The sequence below is a fragment of the Myotis yumanensis genome, unplaced genomic scaffold (genome assembly GCF_028538775.1).
Source record: "Myotis yumanensis isolate MYYU_CA2020_CCGP unplaced genomic scaffold, mMyoYum1.0.hap1 SCAF_22, whole genome shotgun sequence".
NCBI classification, from domain to species: domain Eukaryota; kingdom Metazoa; phylum Chordata; class Mammalia; order Chiroptera; family Vespertilionidae; genus Myotis; species Myotis yumanensis.
In genome coordinates this window covers 8,774,336-8,794,210 of record NW_027223773.1, presented here as the reverse complement: position 1 = coordinate 8,794,210, position 19,875 = coordinate 8,774,336, and the positions used below count along the sequence as shown (strand labels likewise).

Below are 19,875 nucleotides of genomic sequence, written 5' to 3'. Positions count from 1 at the left end.
CACATATATAAATATACCCATGCCAATGGGGTTCCCGGATTTTTATATATTCCATTTACTCCGTTGAGACCAGGCACATAATTCAGATGCAGAACTCTACCCCTGTGAACTAAATGAATTCTGTTATAATGGAGAGATGAGACTCGAAAAAATTGCTTACAATTGCACAGACAGGTGACGAAGAGAGCTAAGTCTAAATTAAGATGTTGGCTATGAGGTTTCCAATAGGACCTTGACATGATTGTTGACCTACTCATGACATGATCACACCAGGACGGATTTGGAATTCTATTAGTATTACCAGAGGAAAAAAAGTCAAGGAGTCATCAAGAAAACAAATCTATATCTTCTACTCCATCAGCCAATTACTGTTGTTAAAGTGGAATTAGATGGGTATTGACAATGCGAAGGGGATAAGGATTAAGCAGATGACTGAATATATCGCAAGCAGTGGTGATCAGAGCTTGGTTGTTTTAGCACTGTTTTGTTTTATGCTGCACACAGTTTTAAAAAATTCTAAAATAGAAATGTGCAAAGAAGATTAATTACTATTAATATCATGCCTGAGAAGATACAAATAACATATTTGCTAATTGGAGAATGCACACATATTTTCACATAACGTACTACTTTACACAAGTATATATTCAACAGCTTAGCAGAGATTTAATAGAAATTTGCACCTGTCTACAAATAAAGTTCCCCTGGAAGATTAAATAAAATGGTTTTTTAATTGTTAATATTTTAAGGCAGAAAATTTCCCAACTACATTTTAAAAACGATATCTTCTCTTAAAAAGTAAAGTAATAAAACTCGATTGATCACGACACTAAAACACTTCTCTTGCTCAAAAGGCAGTATGATGATGTAGATGAGAGCATGACCTTTGACTTTAGAGAGACCTACTTTCAAGGCTGGGCTTTGCCATTTGATGTAGCTCCATGACCTTGAAAAAATTACTTAACCTATGTCTTAAATTCCCAATCTATAGAACTGAGATATAATGCCCACACTGTATGGTTATTGTGAGGAGTAAATGAGAATGCTTGTGGAAGAAACTTAGCCTAGTATTCAATTATTAGTTTTTGTTACTGTGAAATATTAGTGCTGTATTTCTAGTGAAGTGAGCCACATATTTTGTCTACAGATAAAACTGTTTTGTTTCATGGTGATTTGGAGGTACTAAGTGGTCAAAGTTAAGGATCCCATAAAAGTACCGGTTATCAATGCCCAAGTACTACATACAAGCTGGTTTTACACTCTGCCCAGGAAAAAATAATTATAAAGCATCCGGCAGATTTAATTTAACAGTGGGAGAATTACCATCATGACACAATACCATCAAGACACAAAAAATAGAAATATTTCCTCCACAGCTTGATTAGTTCATTAAATCCTGGTTAAAGTTTCTGGTACCATTTTTTGCCATTTTCTTCTTGTACCCAAGTTTCATCCATTTACACAACGACTGTGTTTCACTGATTGAAAAACACTGTCACCTTCCTCTTATCACACAGTTCACATATTTTGATATTAAGTAGATTCATCAGAGCTTTTGTCTTTTAAAGTCAACTTTAGATAATAAATAATTGACACGAGTATATATATGCCAGCCTAAAATATCTACGTGAAATTACAATCTACTGAGAAAATCAATGAACTTGGATTGGCTTCACCTGGGGCTACTAATTTCTGTATTCTGAGTGTGTGAATGTAGAAGGAGTGACCCTCTCCTGCATCCTATGTACATGATAACTGATATTCCGGGTTAGTCAAAATGTACTAAGTTTTCACTTATAATAGCAAAAAGTAAGTGCTTTTTTAATATGCATACTTGGAAATTATGGTGAATTATGCCTAAAGCTTTTAAACCCTCATGAAATTTTTTATTTCCAATAAACTGAGTTAACTTAGTTTCATAGACTGATTTTTTAATATATATATATATATATATATATATATATATATATCCTTCTACTTAAAATTTACCAAAAAAAGGTTTATAAAGGAACATGACTTAGTTTTATAATTCAAATAAAATTCAAACAATACTATATTTTATAATATACAAGAAAACTAAAAATACATTGTTTTGAAAAACAGCAAAGGATACCAAGAATGTAATAAGTAGTGACAAGGTTTCCAATGGCAATTTATTCAAGAGAAAAAAAAATCACTAAGAGGTATGAAAATGTGTTACTGAAATTGTAGTGCTATTTTCAAAGTAAAATTCTAATCAGCAATAGAAAAGCAGAGAGATGCCCAAACACAGACAAGAAAATAGCTCGAGCAAATCTAATAAATTTAACTCACCCTGCCAGATCTTTTCAACTTATTGAAAAATTCACTTGACTTAATATTGACACAGAGACGTGTAAATCAATACAATCAGAATGAAAGATATATTTTAATTTAAAAATGTTCAGACTGGAGCTGTAAAATCTATGCACCTAGCACATAGAAATCATCAAGGGTTTGAATGTTGAGACATAATATTGGGGCTAACCAACATTTAAAGGGGAATGCCAAATACTAAATTTTCAGCATTAATTTTTTTTTTAATTTTTTCATGGTACTTGTAAGGCCATCTTTACAAAATTTACTGAAATATATTTCTCAGCACCACATAAGCCGAATTTCACTGAGAATCCATCAAAGCCTGCAACCAGGGCACCACCTACCTGCTGTTTATAAAAAGTCCTATTTTTATATACAACTAGCAAGCAAGTGTGATCTTCCCAAATGCAATGAGAAAAAGAAATGCAGGTACCCCTTCATCTCAGCGCCATTCCATGCAGTGGAGACGCTATCCGACATGGTAGCCACCAGCCAGATGTGGTGTTAAATTAAGACGTATGCAAAGTATAAAAATCCACAGAAGACTTTAAGTACAAAACAAGTGTACAATATCTCAATCATTTTTGCTACAGTAAGTTTACTATTACATACACATTTTCAAGGTATAAAACCAGAAGTAACCAAGTGTTTCATTTGGCCATCATAGTATCTTCAGATGTTTTGAATTTGAATGCCTACAGCTAGGGAACGCCTTCTCTAATTTGCAGCTACATCCCCAACACCAAGCTACCTCTCTCTCTCTCTCTCTCTCTCTCTCTCTCTCTCTCTCACACACACACACACATAGACACACACGCACACACGCATGCATACACACTACCAGCTTGGCCCTGAAGGCTTTTGAGCTCTGAGTTCCTGAAGCAAATGGGCACTAAGAGTTCCTTTACAGTTCACAAGTCCTACCTAGTACATACCTTCGTCCACCTTATCCTTCACTGTCCCTGCCTTAGGGATGAGGAAACGGAAGCTCAGTGAGGGACTCCTCCAAGGGGACACGGCTGGGAAGTCATGGCTTTGTGGCCAGCTGCTCTGACTTCCGGTCCCGAGCCTTTTGCTTGCACAACCCTGGGAGAGGCTCAAGCAGGGTTCTGGGAGGAGTGGAGTGATGGGAGAGGGGCCTTCGGGCCTGGAGTTTTTCACATAAGGGATTAACTGAGATGCATTCTGATGAATGGACAAGGTTTCCACAGACTGACATGAAGTGTGATGTTTCTAAATCGTGGGGGCAACAGGGCAGAGGCTGGGAGTGCCAGGCACACTCAGGATGCACGGACCAGCGAGAGCCAGGCCACGCGGAAGGAAGTGGCAAGACCTGGAGCAGGAAGAACAGGTTGAATCTTCTCTGGTGAACCAAGCAAGGGTACCAATAGACAAAGTTAGAGGTCAAGAGGGTGACGAGAATCACATTAGAAGAATTGATGATGGTGTGAAAGGAAGTAGAGAGAGGTTATGTTGATGGCTTAGAGCACTGGGGGGGGGGGGGGGGGGGGGGATGTAGATTACTAATTGATCTCTTTAAAAATATCCATTTGGATTGAAAAACAGTAAACTTGACCTGGCAACCCCTAAAACTAGTTAAAAACATTAATAAAGATTCAGTCTCTAGAATGAATTAACATTCAACTAGAAAGATTAGAAAGGCAGGGGGGACAGACACACTGGACCAGGAATCGGCCGTGATCCTGCCTCAGCCTCTAGGTATGTCAGTTACTCATCTTGTCAGAACCCACATTTCCTCCTTTGAAAGGTGGGTGTGACAAGCCTGTTGTCCTTCCCAAAACTGAACACTGCCAGACCAAGGTGACAACTGTGATATTACAGTTATTGTTAAAATTCCTCCTCACAGCCTGGCCGGCGTGGCTCAGTGGTTGAGGACTGACCTATGAACCAGGAGGTTACAGTTGGATTCCTAGTCAGGGCACATGCCCAGCTTGTGGGCTCAGTCCCCAATGTGGGGTGTGCAGGAGGCAGCTGATCAATGATTCTCATCATTGATGTTTCTCTCTCTCTCTCCCTCTCCCTTCCTCTCTGAAATCAATAAAAACATATTTTTTAAAAAGTCCTCCTAACTGACAGGAATAGAGAAAAACCCTAAACATTTAAGTAATAAATTGACTGTATCACTAAGCAATGTTTACAAAACCACCAGTGGAATACTTCTAAAACGCTTTATCAGTATTTTTTTAAAAGGCATAAGCATGTGGTTGATCATTTCTTATTTATTTAAAAGAGCATGATTTGATTTACTTTCATAGTCAATGTGATAGGAAAACCAAATTAGAAAGTACACGTAAGTCAGAGATTGTTTTTAACATTTTTACAGCTAGCTAAATTTATTAAAGCCTATAATTTGTTAATATAGAAATTAATTTGCTAAGTACAAATGAGTAATATACTTTATATTCAAGAATCCATAGATCAAAAAATTAATAAGTTCAGTTTCATAAAAAGAAACACTATTTTTAGATGAACAAGTAAGACCCGTAATTCATGTCTGATCTTTGCCTTAGAAAACATCTGTTTTCTTCAACTGAGCAGCTAGCCCTATTAATGAATTCCATATTGGCTATTCTAGCTATATAAATTGCCCCTTTTAACTGCTAAATTAATCATATGGCATTATATATTAGCAGCAACACAAATTTGCCCATGAGTTACAGATTTGATTCAAATTAATGCCACCTTCATTTCTAACAGTATCCATTCTGAAAATCAATCTTAGAATTTCAGTTGCTATAATATAAAAAGTGTAGACTTAAAACCAAGTCTTAGCACGTGTTGACTGCAAACGCATTTTTATTAAATTTGTCGGAAAGTAAACTGATTCTCACGTTCATTTCTTAAAAGCACAGTAGAGGTGGAGATGGGGAAAGAAAATATCAATCTGACTTCACTGTGGAATAAGTAAAGAAAGGTATAACATGAGAATGACAAGAGTCAGTGCTCATCATACTTGAAAAAATGTCATTTAATTCTAATGATCATAATTAAGAACCAAGACAGAAATGCTCACGTGTGATGCATTTAACTAAAGAATAATGACTGCATTCCATATCATGGTGTGTGGTGAAAAGCCCATCTGATTTCACACTTAGGATACATTTGAAAAGAACAACCTGCAAAGGTACAGAGAGAGGTTTAAAAATTAACAGTGGAGCTGGAGATTAATAAGGGAGAGACCTGTGCGAAAGACAGAATGGAATGGAATATTTGTGTTTCCTTTGAATGTCACTATCAACAGAAAATAAAAGCAGGCTCCCAATAGGATCGATAGCGGATCCTAATTCAAATGAGTACTTACCCTTCCTTGTAACAAGCATATGAAATGATGGCGCTACCCATGTATCTCTGGCAGTAATCACCTAACAGCCTCTAAGTGCTTGTTTTATGAATCCGGCCCTTTCTCAAGAAGGGACGCCGAAAAGTCTTTTAAGCTCCTTCTGAAAAGAATTGACTGCATTGCACTTAAGTTCAAGGGTATTAAAATGTACAGAGGAGAGTGAAAAAAGGTGCTCGGTTATAGATTTCAACTTCTTAACTAGAAGACTGACTCAAAATAGATTTTCTAATTTACAATGAATCAAGAGAGAAAACATTCGACCATAGCGAAAGTGGCGCAAATGTATCAAAAACCAAATGAATAAACATTTGAGGAGATTTATTATTAGGAATTGCAATAAATTTCGGAAAGATGAATTGATTTTAGTTAAAAGGTATAACTGACAATTTATTGGGCGGGAAGATGCATTATTTTCCAATTGTTATCCATCTCCAGTAAAACTGATTTGTGTCCTATTGTATTTTATGGAAAAGGAGAGAGCAACTTTCAGGGATTTAGATTAAATGTAGTAATCATAACCAGGCACTGTGAACTATATATCTACTATTAAAGAAGATTTTTGACATTTAATTCTGTAGCAATATTTTGGCTCTGTACCACTCTTCTTAAATCCAATTCCTGCTCCACTTGGCAGACTTCTCCCTTTTAATTTTATGAGGCTTAAAGTAGCGTTTAACCACCCATGCGGTAAATAATGCCGGATTAGAAATATTTAGTGTTTTGTTTCCCTTTCAAGAGTGGTAATCCATCAAATCCAAAAATGTTCTCTAAAATTTTCCTATATTTTTGGCAACCTCTAATATATGATATCATAAAAACTATAAAATTAAATAAAATGCATTACATTGCCAGAATAGATGGGCTTTTCTAAAGAATGGCATTAACCTGAAAGGGCAGGTAAAAATTACTTTGAATCGGAAACGTAACAGTCCTTATTGAGAAACAGACCCCCAAAAATAAATAAATAAAAAATACGGATTAAAACATGATACTTGATTAGACTCTTTTAATTTTATTCCTTCTGGTAACAGATCTTAGTAAGTGTGCAAATAAATTTCTAAGCAGTTTAACCATTTAATATCCACCGAAATCACATACTATTGCAAGGCAAAAAATTAGTTATGCAGGAAAACAAGTATTGAACATCTGAATATACTAGGTACTTGGCTGAGTGCTCCATGAATATAAAGTTTAAGTTTAGTACCTCATGTATGCACACTTGCTCCCAACAAATTTAACTCGTAATTTTTTCATAAAGGGAGGCACCAAACATAATGAACTGATTAACCTACTGAAGTTAATATTTCTAACTATAATTCCGATTAATTGTAAAACATTTTGCTATTTACACGTGAGCTTAGAAAAACTGTAATTAAAAAGTCTATTCTTATTAAATCAAAATAACTACCAGAAAACGGACTTCAAACAAAATCAAATTCCAATTCTTTTTTTAATTTTAATGAACATGAAATGTTAATTTTAGTTATTAATGAATCCCAATTATTACAATAATGACATTATAACTGCATTCAGTAGTCTGAGATATAGCAAAGTAATAAAGTAACCTGTCAAATGAATAATTACCTATATGGAATCTATAGATAAAACAAATGGCCGAGAAATGAGTAAAGTCTGTAATTCACTCAAGACACATGGATGCCATACATTAATGATTAGAACATCTAATTTCTTCACACACATTCATATCTTCATTCTCACTTTTAACCAAGTTTATGATTACAACTGTTGTGAAAATTAGTGTAGGTCCTCATACCATCTAAATGAAATGATTATCTACCAGAAATAAGACGTACAATCTAAAATGATGTGTGTATGTGTGTGTGTGTGTGTGTGTGTGTGTGTGCGTGTGTGCGCGGGCATGTAAAGACCCCTTTTCAATCAAGTGCCTGCTTTGCCCTTCACAGTGCTATGCTGGGAACTGAGAGTGATATGGGGAGACTCAAGAAGAGCGAGTGCTCATCCTGTCAGCTAGACAGCCAGCCGCTTTAGGAAGCACCCCAATGGGAAGTCAAGGCATTTCAATAACATCGGCCACAACTACACAATAAGGTGTTCATAGTGTACTAGTAACATATAGGTGGTCCCGAAAAATGTATACACAAACTGTGAATAATTATAAAAACAGTGTTTATTAAAATATATTGCAGTTTCTCCCAGCTGGCGTGGCTCAGTTGTTGTCGACCTATGAATCAGGAGGTCTCAGTTCGATTCCTGGTCAAGGCACATGCCTGGGTTGAGGGCTCGATCCCCAGTGTGGGGCATGCAGGAGGCAGCCGATCAATGATTCTCTCTCATCACTGATATTTCTATCTCTCTCTCCCCCTTTCCCTTCCTCTCTCAAATCAATAAAAATATATTTGAAGAAATACATTACATTTTCAAAATTGAGCTATCAGCAGTTAAAGTGTGTATACACGTTTTGGAGACACTCTGTATGTAACACATACAAGAATATTTTGAGGAAACAGGATGACTGAAATTTCGTTCAACCAAGGAAGGAGTTCGATTAATTTGTATTTCCTAAAACAGTCAATACCAAAGGCTGGGCATACACCAGTGTTTTTAAGAAGCTCTATGAGGGCCGAAACCGGTTTGGCTCAGTGGATAGAGTGTCGTCTTGCGGACTGAAAAGGTCCCAGGTTCGATTCCGGTCAAGGACATGTACCTGGGTTGTGGGCACATCCCCAGTGGGGGGCGTGCAGGAAGCAGCTGATCGATGTTTCTCTCTCATCGATGTTTCTAACTCTCTATTTCTCTCCCTTTCTCTCTGTAAAAAATCAATAAAATATATTTTTTAAAAAAAAGCTCTATGAGGAAGCAGGATTAGGAAAAAGTTGTAATACTAATGAATATTCAGCACATACCATGTGCTAGGAACCACCAGGTATGACATGTTCTTGGGGTTACTGTATAAACACGAGCAGAGGAATAACAGTATCAAATAGGAAGGTTACCCATGCATGAGTTCAAAAGAGGCAGGGTGGGTAGGTGGGATGTAATTTGAGGGGATGTGTGAGGAGTCAGAAGGTTTTGAAGAAAAGGTACAGAACTTGAACTGCTCCTGAAAGGAGAAGAATCGCACAGTAGGAAGAGGTTGTGAGCAAAGGCACAGGAGGAAGGACTACGGCTAAATACGGGACCGCTGCAGGAGGCGTAGTCAGCTCATGAGTAACTACTCCAGGGCAGCGATGGATGGAACTGGGAAGAAGGGGCTCATACGACAGATCAGAAAGGAAACAGGACTCAGAGTACCAGAGGACCGAGAACACAGACAACTAACATGAGAAGCGAAGAGTGGAAATCCTCCTAGGATCAGTGCTTCCCTTCACAACTATTAGTCTCTTTTCTCGCTCCCTTTCCCAATTAATTTTTACTAACCACACGGAAAGGTACCGGGGAACAAAGACAGATTGTACTCAGTTTGTGTTCCCAGCTCTTCCCCCACCGAAGGCATCATAATCATCATTACCTGTGTGTGGCACAACTGACCCGAGAAATCTATGGCTGAAAACACAGTTAAGCAGGACATCAAGTGTCGCAGTCACCTGCATCCACCCACACGATGACGTAAAATACTCCTTTAAAATAATTTCTTCTAAGACATCAGAAGAGTCTATCAGAGATCTATGTAAATGACACGGAATGAGATGAAATCTCAGTGATACTATATCGTTTTTAAAGATTATTTCTAGATTACATATACCAAAATCAGGGGTCCTCAAACTTTTTAAACAGGGGGCCAGTTCACTGTCCCTCAGACCATTGGAGGGCCGGACTATAGTTTTAAAAAACAAACTATGAACAAATTCCTATGCACACTGCACATATCTTATTTTGAAGTAAAAAAACAAAATGGGAACAAATACAATATTTGTGTTTGCATGTGGCCCGTGGGCCGTAGTTTGAGGACCTCTGACCAAAATCTCTACAAATCTGAAAGACCTCAAAAACACCAAGTACACGGTATTAACGATTCCTACAATAATACTGCAACTTAGAGAGAAACACACCTACAAGTTCAGCACTGTATTGACCTGGAACACTATCATGGTGAATTGTCTATCACCAATTGTCTGATTTAAATGGGAAGTTCTAAGAACAAGATGCCATATATATTACTGTTACATAGCACGAGTTATCACTTCTTTGGTATATAAAGAAGTCATCAAATTTCTACCTACTCCTCCATTAAATAGTAGTCAATATTTTAGACAATTGAGACTTAACAGAAACTTCACAAGTTTTATTGGCTTCGAATATGTATAAATACCTGTTGGCATGTATCTCTGGTTTGTCATGGACAAACAGACAACAGACGTTTGGTTAGCATTCGCTACCTGTAGCGCAGGGAACCCCTTCCATTTACTTCACTGTGAATTCTCCGTTGTTCAAATTGACCTTCAGCTGGAGGATTTGCGGGTGACTTCCATATAGAAAGCACTTGTTAAATACTATTTGGAAGTGTGCTACCCATCATTGATTTTGAACTTTTCTGATATTCGCTATCTGACAGAACTGAAGGCAAATTAGAAAGCTGAGTTTTATAGACCATCAGAAGAATTCCATCAGCAACATAAAAGGCAGAAAACCTGACTCGAGGCTCCGAAAAAAGTGAAATGTTTGCAGCATTTCCATTTCCTCTATTTTGATGGGAGAAAAAAGAAGAAAAAGAATGGGGCCCCTAGTGATGTCACCACCCTTTTAAGACACAAAAGGGAAAAGGGATCTTCAGTATCCACCGGTGGTGGCGTCAAATGGTGACCATGAGCAGTCTTAATAAAAACAGCATTTTAGAACATATTTCAGAGGTTTCTTAGGATGCAAAATGTGGTTTTTTTTAATATATTTTATTGATTTTTTACAGAGAGGAAGGGAGAGGGATAGAGAGTTAGAAACATCGATGAGAGAGAAACATCGATCAGCTGCCTCCTGCACACCCCCTAACTGGGGATGTACCCACAACCAAGGTACGTGCCCTTGACCGGAATCGAACCTGGGACCCTTCAGTCCGCAGGCCGATGCTCTATCCACTGAGCCAAACCGGTTAGGGCAGGATGCAAAATGTTTTTAAATGATAAGCATAATCTTTATTAGAGATATTTTTTTAAAAACCTCAAATGTTTGCAAATTCAATGTTTTTAAAGAGATTCATTAAAAAGTCCATAAATTATTTCCTAAAAAAGAAAAAAAAATCTTAAAACAAGCCATTTCTTTACTAACAACCTAAGAATTTGCATGCAAATGCTAAAGTGAAAAAAAATAAAAGGAAAAAAACATGGCATTTCATGCACTTTAAAAAATGTAATAAAATCCTGACCGGTGTGGCTCAGCTGGTTGAGCTTAGTCTCTTGCGCCGAAAGGTCACTGGTTCGATTCCCAGTCAGGGCGCATGCCCAGGTTGCAGGTGCGATCCCCGATCAGGGTGCTTACTGGAGGCGGCTGATTGGTGTTTCTCTCTCACATCCATGTTTCGTTTCTCTTTCTCTCTTCCTTTCCCTTCCTCTTTCTCTAAAAGTCTCTTTTTTAAAAACCATATTAAAAGAAAATGAATTTTTTAAAAATGTAATAGAAAGACTGGTTGCCCTGTATAAGAAGTAGCCACAAAAACAGGATGACTGATACACTATTATAATGTTAATTTCAGAACATACATTATGATTAAATGTAAGGGGGAAAACCAAAACAGTATATAAATATTTGGCAGCTATCTTCTTGCTTTAGCTCTGATGTTATAAACAAGTGGCCTTTTTGTGGTTTATTTAGTGTCTTGTTTTTCACACTTTCGTGCTTTTCTTTTTCTCCTCACCCAAGAATGTTTTTTTCCATTGCTTTTCAGAGAGAGTACTACTAGAAGGGACACAGGGAGTGAGAGAAGCATGGATGTTAGAGAGACACATCGACTGGTTGCCTCCCACAGGAGCCCTGACTGGGGCGCGGAGAGAACCCAGGTATGTGCCCTTGACCGGGTATCAAACCCCAGACCCCTCCATGCACAGTCCGATAATCTAACCCAGTGGTTCTCAACCTTCCTAAGGCCGACCCTTTAACACAGTTCCTCATGTTGTGGTGACCCCCAATTTCATTGTTACAAATTGAACATAATTAAAGCATAGTGATTCATCACAAAAACAATATGTAATTATATATGTGTTTTCCGATGGTCTTAGGCGACCCCTGTGAAAGGGTGGTTCGACCCCCAACGGGGTCACGACCCACAGGTTGAGAACTGCTGCTCTAACCGCTTAGCTACAGGCCAGGGCACTTTTGTACTTCTTGTTGGTGACTCACTGTGCTACGTGCCCCCGAGCACAGAGCTGTGTGCGGTCTACTGTCCCTAGAATGTGGGGCTGAGACATGCCTTATGGCGAAGATACGGGTGTTGGTGCACTTCGTTCAGGCCTGAGTTACGGGGTGTCGGCCGTGAGTTCCATGTTAATGAATCGACCATATAGATGACATAAGGTGCTTTAAAACACAAGTGTACAGAAGACGGGATTATGTGTCGATGGACTGATGAAAATGTCACGATCAGAGGCTCGCAGGAACCTAAGCCTGTTTCTCCCTTGGGAACAAGTTCAGCATTTGCTAATTCAGTTTGCAGAAACTTTGTAGAACACAACTATGATGAATAATAAAAATCCCAATCCAAATGTTTGCATTAATGTTTCAGTAAAAAACTCTTCCTTCTGTCATTTCCTTCAAATATCATCAATCGATTTGTGCAGCTTGAGACAGAAACCCTTTGCCTCCACTCTAACAGGTCATAGCCACGTGTGTTTCTCTTTGCACAGAAAAGTGATCTCTCTTGAAAGCAATCAGCTTTCCAATGTGAAAGTCTAAGGGGGCACTGTTTAAACATGACTCTTTTGTGGGATTATGATTTTGAAAACTACATTGTTTAAAATAACATGGACAGTACGAGCAATGACAATAAAAACGCGGCATAGGAATTTTAACATAGCAGCACAAATTGGAACTCTTACCTTTCTTGCCCAAGTCAGATATTTTATTGAAAAAAAAAGAGAGATTACAGTACTTAAAAATTCAAACACAAGGACAGTTCAGGGTTGAGAGAAAGAAAACCTGAAAAAGCCCATTGTCTTCAGTAAAATTCTGAATACAAAAAAGGGAGACCCGGGAAACAGTTTATGGCCGAATGCACTAGTTTCATGATAAACACACACACAGAGCACATCTCCATCAAGTGAAACTCAATCACCTTTTTACAATTTAGAGAGGAGAGGCGGCTCTTACTATGGCTAAGCCATGTATCATCAATACCATGAAGCTAGCCTATCACTTGTAATAGCTTCTATAAAATACCACAGTGAGACTGCAATAAGCCTAGAAAATGGGCTACAAATCCCAGCGATGCTCGGGCAGGCAGTGAAGCAAAAATAAAAATAGGTAAAACTGAACCAAGAACTGGAGAGCATTCATCCCGATTCATGACTGGGAAGGCAGAGTTCACAGGCCAAGGTTTTAAAGTGACGTGTTCAGATCCAAAAGACAGTCATTATACAAAATAAAAGCATTTATGTAATTCGGGGGGGGGGGGGGGGATTGTAAATCCTCAGGGCACAGGACATAGCACAGAAAGCTTACTTACAATTACGAAACACAACATTGTCCCTCTGAAACAGTGGTTCTCAACCTTGGCTGCACATTAGAATCACCTGGGAGTCTTTTTTAAATCCTGATTTCTGGGCCCCATCCTCTGGAAATTCTGTTTCTTTGTTATGGGGTGGGGCCACAACATTAGTAACAAGGAAACAGAATTTCTGGAGGATGAGGCCCAAAAATCAGGACTTTAAAAGGATTCCCAGGTGATTCTAATGTGCAGCCAAGGTTGAGAACCACTGGTCTAAAACATGACATTAAATATGTGAAGGAAAAGAGACGCAAAGGTGCACTTGATCGCTTGCGATCTCCCCAGTTTAGACAGATCATCTAAAAGATGCCACACGTTTCAGATTGTAACAACTCTGGGTAGAGGAGATGTCAACTTTCAGCTTCTTTTCCATCATCATATTGAAGTTAGCCATTAAATGCTGAATTAACAATCCACACAGTAATATAAAAATACATGTATTAAATCACAGTTTTCATCAATTATTGGAATGTAACAAAAATAGTCATCATTTTACTAACAACCGTTCAGAAAAACGCAATGACCCGAACATTTCGTGTAATGTCTAAATTCCACCATCGGCAGAGCTGTGACATTGCCCCTCTGCACGGTGACAGCGAGCTCATGCAAGTACTTCTGACACAGTGACACATGTGGTCTGTCATTCTGAGGGCATGCACGCAGCTCTCACTTTTGAACGTGACAACATGATTCAGAGTCGTACAGCATTTGCTGAAATATCAGCTTTCACATGATTTCAATATGCTCTAAGCGGAAAGGATCATTGGGATTGCTTTCAAGTATTGGGCAAAGCGCATAGTTTAAAAGGTAATAATAGTAAATAATTCTACTAGCACACACTAGTTATCACAGCGGCTGGTTTAACACTAGGATGATGCTGGAAGTACAATGAATACCATAGTATAAAATACAATGTGTTTTCCATACAGAGCACATTATCCACGTAGGAAGCACAATTAAACAAAATACAAACTCTGGCAAAAATGAGCAACCTCACCTACTACTCATCCTAGCCCTTGTTAAAATACCCTGAGTAAAAGGCAAATACTTTAAACAATGCTGGTTATAGAAGATTTCTCTTAAATGTGAATGTGTCACCATTTTTTATTTACAACAGTCAGATAATGTAGAAACGAGCTCTTAACCGGTCACGATATAAACACTGAGGAATACTTAATGTGACATCCGGACATTTTAAATTCTCTAGCTTTTGTCAGCAGTTTAGCAAAACAGATGATAGATACATAAATGGTTTCAATATTTTAAAAGTCATAAAAGAGAAAAATATATAAAATGTACAGTAGTTTCTACCCACCCCGGGCCCACCTAGGTCCCTAGAAAGCCGCCCAGCCAGGTTCGCTTCTGACTAAAGGAAGATCCCAGGCCTCCAGCAAACAGGCCCATCTTTCCATCAAGGAGGCTCCCACTCACTGGTACTCCTCCAGGGGAGAGGACAGGAGCCAGGGTCCCTCGAGTGCCATTCCCCAGATGCTCAAAACGTAACTAATTTATGAGCATGAGCAGATTTGGTTTATAGGGGAATCTCACTGGTCCAGTTTGGAGCCTACAAAAAAATGGATTGTTTTTAAGTATAACATTGGAATACGAATAGGGGGCGAGGATGTGGCTTTTTATTCCACAGAAATGGATACGTTTCCAAACATAACAAAACTCAGACAGAAAGGCATGCCTACCATTGAAGGTGGGGTCCCTCCAGACTTTTTAATATTCTTGGAAGGCATTCCACGGAGGCGACTGAGTCTAGCTTGGAAACCTGGAAAATCAAAGACCCGATTTAGGAGATCCTATGATCACGGGAGCATAGGACAAGATCCTGTCAATTACAGAAGTAAAAAAGTTGGAGGAGGGAAAACATCTCGAATGGTAGCAGGGAAAAGGCAAAACTCATACTTAAAAGATCTGAACGAATGGCAGGTCGGGTTCCAGTGTGGTCAGCACACAACTACCGACTATTTACGTTTCTTTCCTCTCGATCCCCTTTCTGTCATCCCAGTGTGTTCACGATGGGCCTTTCTAACAGTCTGAAAGCATGAAAGTGTAGCTTGAGGTTCTTTCATGCCCATTTCAGCCTGTCCTCCCTCAACGACTATCCCTAGACTGACCAAGCCCGCCGGATGCGACATGCTACTGACCTCTTCTCGCGGGATGCGACATGAGGGGGAAGGAACCCGTTAGGATACTTTCAAAGACGGGGTCTGGCAAGTGTCTGTCCAGCTCGCTGGGATCTTCCTTCTCCCACCAGGGAATGACCCCCGTGATGCCACACGCTCCGCCCGAGTCCTTTTCGTAAAACCAGTCACTCTGCTCGTCGTCACCTGTGCAAACACGAGAAATGCCCCCAAAACTCAGCTGTGTCATCCCAACAAGCACAGGGGTCAGGTTTATGTTTAAAAAGCACAAGACATCAATTAAATGTGAACTTCAGATAAATGATTACTTTTTTAAAATATATGTATTTTTTTAAATTGATTTCAGAGAGTTAGTGAGAGGGGGAGAGAGAGAGAAACATCAATGATGAGAGAGAGTCATTGATCGGCTGCCTCCTGTACCTCCACTACTAAGGATCGATCCTGCAACCTGGACATGTGCCCTGACTGGGAATTCAACCCTGAACCCTGACCTCCTGGTTCACAGGTCGACACTCAACCACTGAGCCATGCCGGCCAGACGATTACTTTTTAATATAAAGGGTGTGGCAAAAGTAGGGTTGCAGTTGTGAGTACACAAAAACAGTTTATTCTTGTATTATTATTTATTAATTAGTGTATTATTTTCCACATAAACTGTAAACCTACTTTTGCCCACCCTGAATATAGTACTTGAACAGAATTTTTAGTCAAAATACTGCATGGGACATACTTATTTTAAAAAAAATAATTTGTTATTTATCTAAAATTCAAATTTAACTGGAGATCCTGTATTTCATCTGGCAATCATATAAATAGTCCATAAAAAACTTTTCATTCTACCCACAGCCCTACTTAAAAAATGTCTTTAACACTATAACAAGAATTGCCATCAACAAAAAGATAAAATGTTATGTGTTAGAACCAATGTGAAAAGCTAATCATTTGGCAAAACTGTAGGGAAATCCAAGGCAGTGACTACCCTTGCCACGTTAAGAAAAACAAGCCTTAAAGGCCTGCTGGGAATGAAAAGATATAAGACTACAGAGTTTGTTCTTTGCAGCAGATAATGGTATATGTTAGCCTAATTTCATGATTTCTATGGAGTGTAAAAGGGGGAAAACAATCATGAACAGATGTGACTAAGTGAAATTAATCTAATTAAGTTCATTAAGAAATGGCTGTGAAAAAGTTGATTTTAAATGAAAAGTGACAATGCCACAGAGCTTACAATAAAACTACAAATGACTACAGCAATGTATTTATAAAACACAACACTAATCACAGTATATTCGAGAACATCCATGAGGATAATGATGGATCAATGTAAAATTCAATTTGAAATGTGCCAAAGGTGTGAATCAACAGTATTGTATGTGTGTGTGTGTCTTAAGAACAATAGAGAGATGTATAAAAAGACAATAAATACTAGCATAGTGTTCTAAGCCACTCAATGTTTTTCAAAGATTGGTAGGCTTATCAAAATGTTACTTTAAAAAGTGTTTAATTTCATTTCATTACCAAAGTCAACATTTGTAATATAACTTTGGGGAGACATGTATTTTAAAAATAATTTAGGTATATCTTAGCCCCAAGGTACTACCATATTTCAGCAGAATCTCAAGTTTAAAAAGTCTATGGTCTTTAAAACAGTTATATATCTACTTATCCAGGACTAATGGTTCATAAGTAAGCAAACCATGATTATGTAATAATAATTTAAAGCAATAAATTTTGTTGTTTTCCTTGGGACTTACTAATTTCCTCTAAAGACTCTCAGGAAATGAAGTTAACATTCCTGATTAAGTATTTGCATGTACACCTGCTGATCTTTTCCTTCCAGAACAGGTACTTTCACAATAAGGCCATGCTAAAGTAGGAATATCTCCAGGAAGTTTCAAAAATAAAAACCATCTAAGTGGTGAAACATTACTGTTTAACAGGTTACAATATTGAGCTTATGAAAATTGTCTAATCACAAACCAGACAGGACGCCTAAATGTCACAGCTAAATAAAAATGACAGATGACTTGCACATCCAACTTCAGAAATGCTTAAACAGACCGAAATACATTTGAATCAGGAGGAGAGTGGGGCCCAGTGTCTTCTGAACTTGCTACAAGAGACACATCGGAAAGACTGTAGGGCTTTCTCAAGGAAGATAATCCTCCCGTAATACTGTTAGCTCCACATCCTGGCTTTTGGGGATAATCAATTACTTCAGGTCATGAAGACAAGATGCTCTCCTCGCACGCCAGAGAACAACCCAACCCCACTCCACTCAGTAGCGTGTGTAAGGTAAAAGGATTGCAGTCGTCAACTTACGAAATAACCAGTAAGAAGTGAAACTTTACAATGAAGACGTTTCCCCAGAGAGAAAAAATGACATTTCAGTACCTTGCCTTCCCTCATCGTTGGTAAACAAGCCAGCATCGGTGCTGCTGAGGCTGCTGGAGTCGCTGCAAGGAGGGAAGAGAGAAAAAAAGATCAAAAGGACAATTGATCTCCCCGTTGTAACATTTTAAAGAGACGAGGCAGCTCAGGGGTGGAACTGGATGGAGCCTGACAAAGATCTGAAAGGAAACGAGATGATTTTTTTAAATATCCAATTCAACTATCCTGGTTCCATTCACAACAGGGCATATTATTTTTGGCACATAAAACCCCAGGAATCTAATGGGACCCTGTCAGTAAGCCAGATGTGACTGCAACGAGGTGCTGACATAATGGATGTGTTTTATTATCTGCTTTCATCAAATGCTCACCACTGCCTTCTCAGGCCATGTGATTCGGCCTGAGCCAGAACACCAGTGCTCAACAGAACGCGCAAGTCTCACTCAAAGGCAGCCCGAGCCTCTCCCCAGCACCTGACATGCAATGGCCGGGGCTGAAATGACTTTTTGCAACCACATCTGCAAATATCCTGAGAAGGCATCACTGAAGAGTTCACAACAACTCTCTTACTTGGCAAGGAAGAAAAAAGTTGACAACGGAAACAATCCCGTACATCAAAGTTAAGGTCCCTCTGAGCAAACACTGAGCAAAAAGGAATATTTCCAACGTAAAGGAGGGAGCAGGCAAAAATAGCAGGTTCTCATGACTTCCACTGAAGTTTGAGCATATGACAGAGTCAAAACGAACATACAAATTACAACAGACAGTGGACATTCAAATCACCCGAATCAACTGTCACTGTTTGTCCCAATAGCAGCAATGCTTATGTGATAATATAGTTTAAAAAACATACAAAACAAGTCACATGGTAAGAGAGGTTCGGCTTCTAAAGTAAATTGAATATGTTCTTTAAAAATTCTCATGTCCTCCCCTCTGACTATAATTCTTAATTTTCCAATCAGAAAATTACCCCAGCTGATCCAGTAACATGTAGAATTCCAGTAACCTAACTTATTTAAAAAAACAAACATCCCAACCAGTTTTTAAATATTTAAATTGATATTTTAGGGTTAAAATTAGAGATGATATTTAGATCCAAATATATTTTCTGAATAGAAAATATTTCAGTTTTTGATTTAAAAAATAAACATAACAAATATATAAGTGACACATTTTCCCAAGGAACTCTGAATTAGTACCTTTCCCTCTAACTTTCTTCAAATTAAGAGAATCTATGGAGTTCCCTGTACTGCTCAAGTTTTAATGAAAGAAAATAAGACTTTTTAAGAGCATCAAATGCATGTTTTCTTATTTACAAACATATATACTCTTCTTTCTCTCTCTCTCTCTTTAAAATATATTCTTACTGATTCAGAGAGGAAGGGAGAGGGAGAGAGATAGAAACATCAATGATGAGAGAGAATCACGGATCGGCTGCCTCCTACACGCCCCATACTGGGGATTGAGCCCACAACCCGGGCATGTGGCCTGACCTGGAATCAAACTGTGACCTCCTGGTTCATGGGTTGATGCTAAACCACTGAGTCACACCAGCCAGGCTCAATTCTTACTTATAAATTCATTCCAAGGACATATACAGCTTGAAAAGCTTTGAAAGTAGTTTCAAAAAAACTAGCTTTTAAGTAACAAGAAAACAGTTATAGAAGAAAGTTTAAATTAAAAGAAAAAAATTGTTTTAATTTATTCAAGAGTGGGAACATCCTCCATGAAAATGTGTACCTTGACTGTGGATGGCTGGGTGGCCTTATCACACCTTAGGGACTCACATGCTTTTTACAATGAAAAGAAAGAGAGTTTCATCTCATTTCTCTCCCAGGGTAGATGTCTGTCAATAGAAGGCGGACATCAATAAAAGGAGGGGCTTGCACAATCAATCCTGAAAGCGAGCAATCTATGAATAATCCAGAACCCAGTATTTATCTCCTCTGCCACACACCCTCCCT

General features: G+C 38.5%; 1 protein-coding gene across 2 annotated transcripts in view; it reads right to left on the bottom strand.

Moving 5' to 3' along the window:
• GPATCH2 (G-patch domain containing 2) overlaps window positions 1–19,875 on the bottom strand; it is a 90,717-nt gene that overhangs the window by 62,592 nt on the left and 8,250 nt on the right. Inside the window, exons 3-6 of one of the 2 annotated variants that reach the window (XM_070401141.1) lie at window positions 17,915–17,976; window positions 15,524–15,706; window positions 15,065–15,144; window positions 12,526–14,934 (exon numbers count right to left, since the gene is read on the bottom strand). In XM_070401141.1, the coding sequence (XP_070257242.1) occupies window positions 14,902–14,934; window positions 15,065–15,144; window positions 15,524–15,706; window positions 17,915–17,976 (358 nt within the window). In that variant the 3' untranslated portion in view covers window positions 12,526–14,901. Of the gene's footprint in view, window positions 1–12,525; window positions 14,935–15,064; window positions 15,145–15,523; window positions 15,707–17,914; window positions 17,977–19,875 lie in introns of those variants that run through there. The other variant, XM_070401139.1, reaches the window with a different exon arrangement.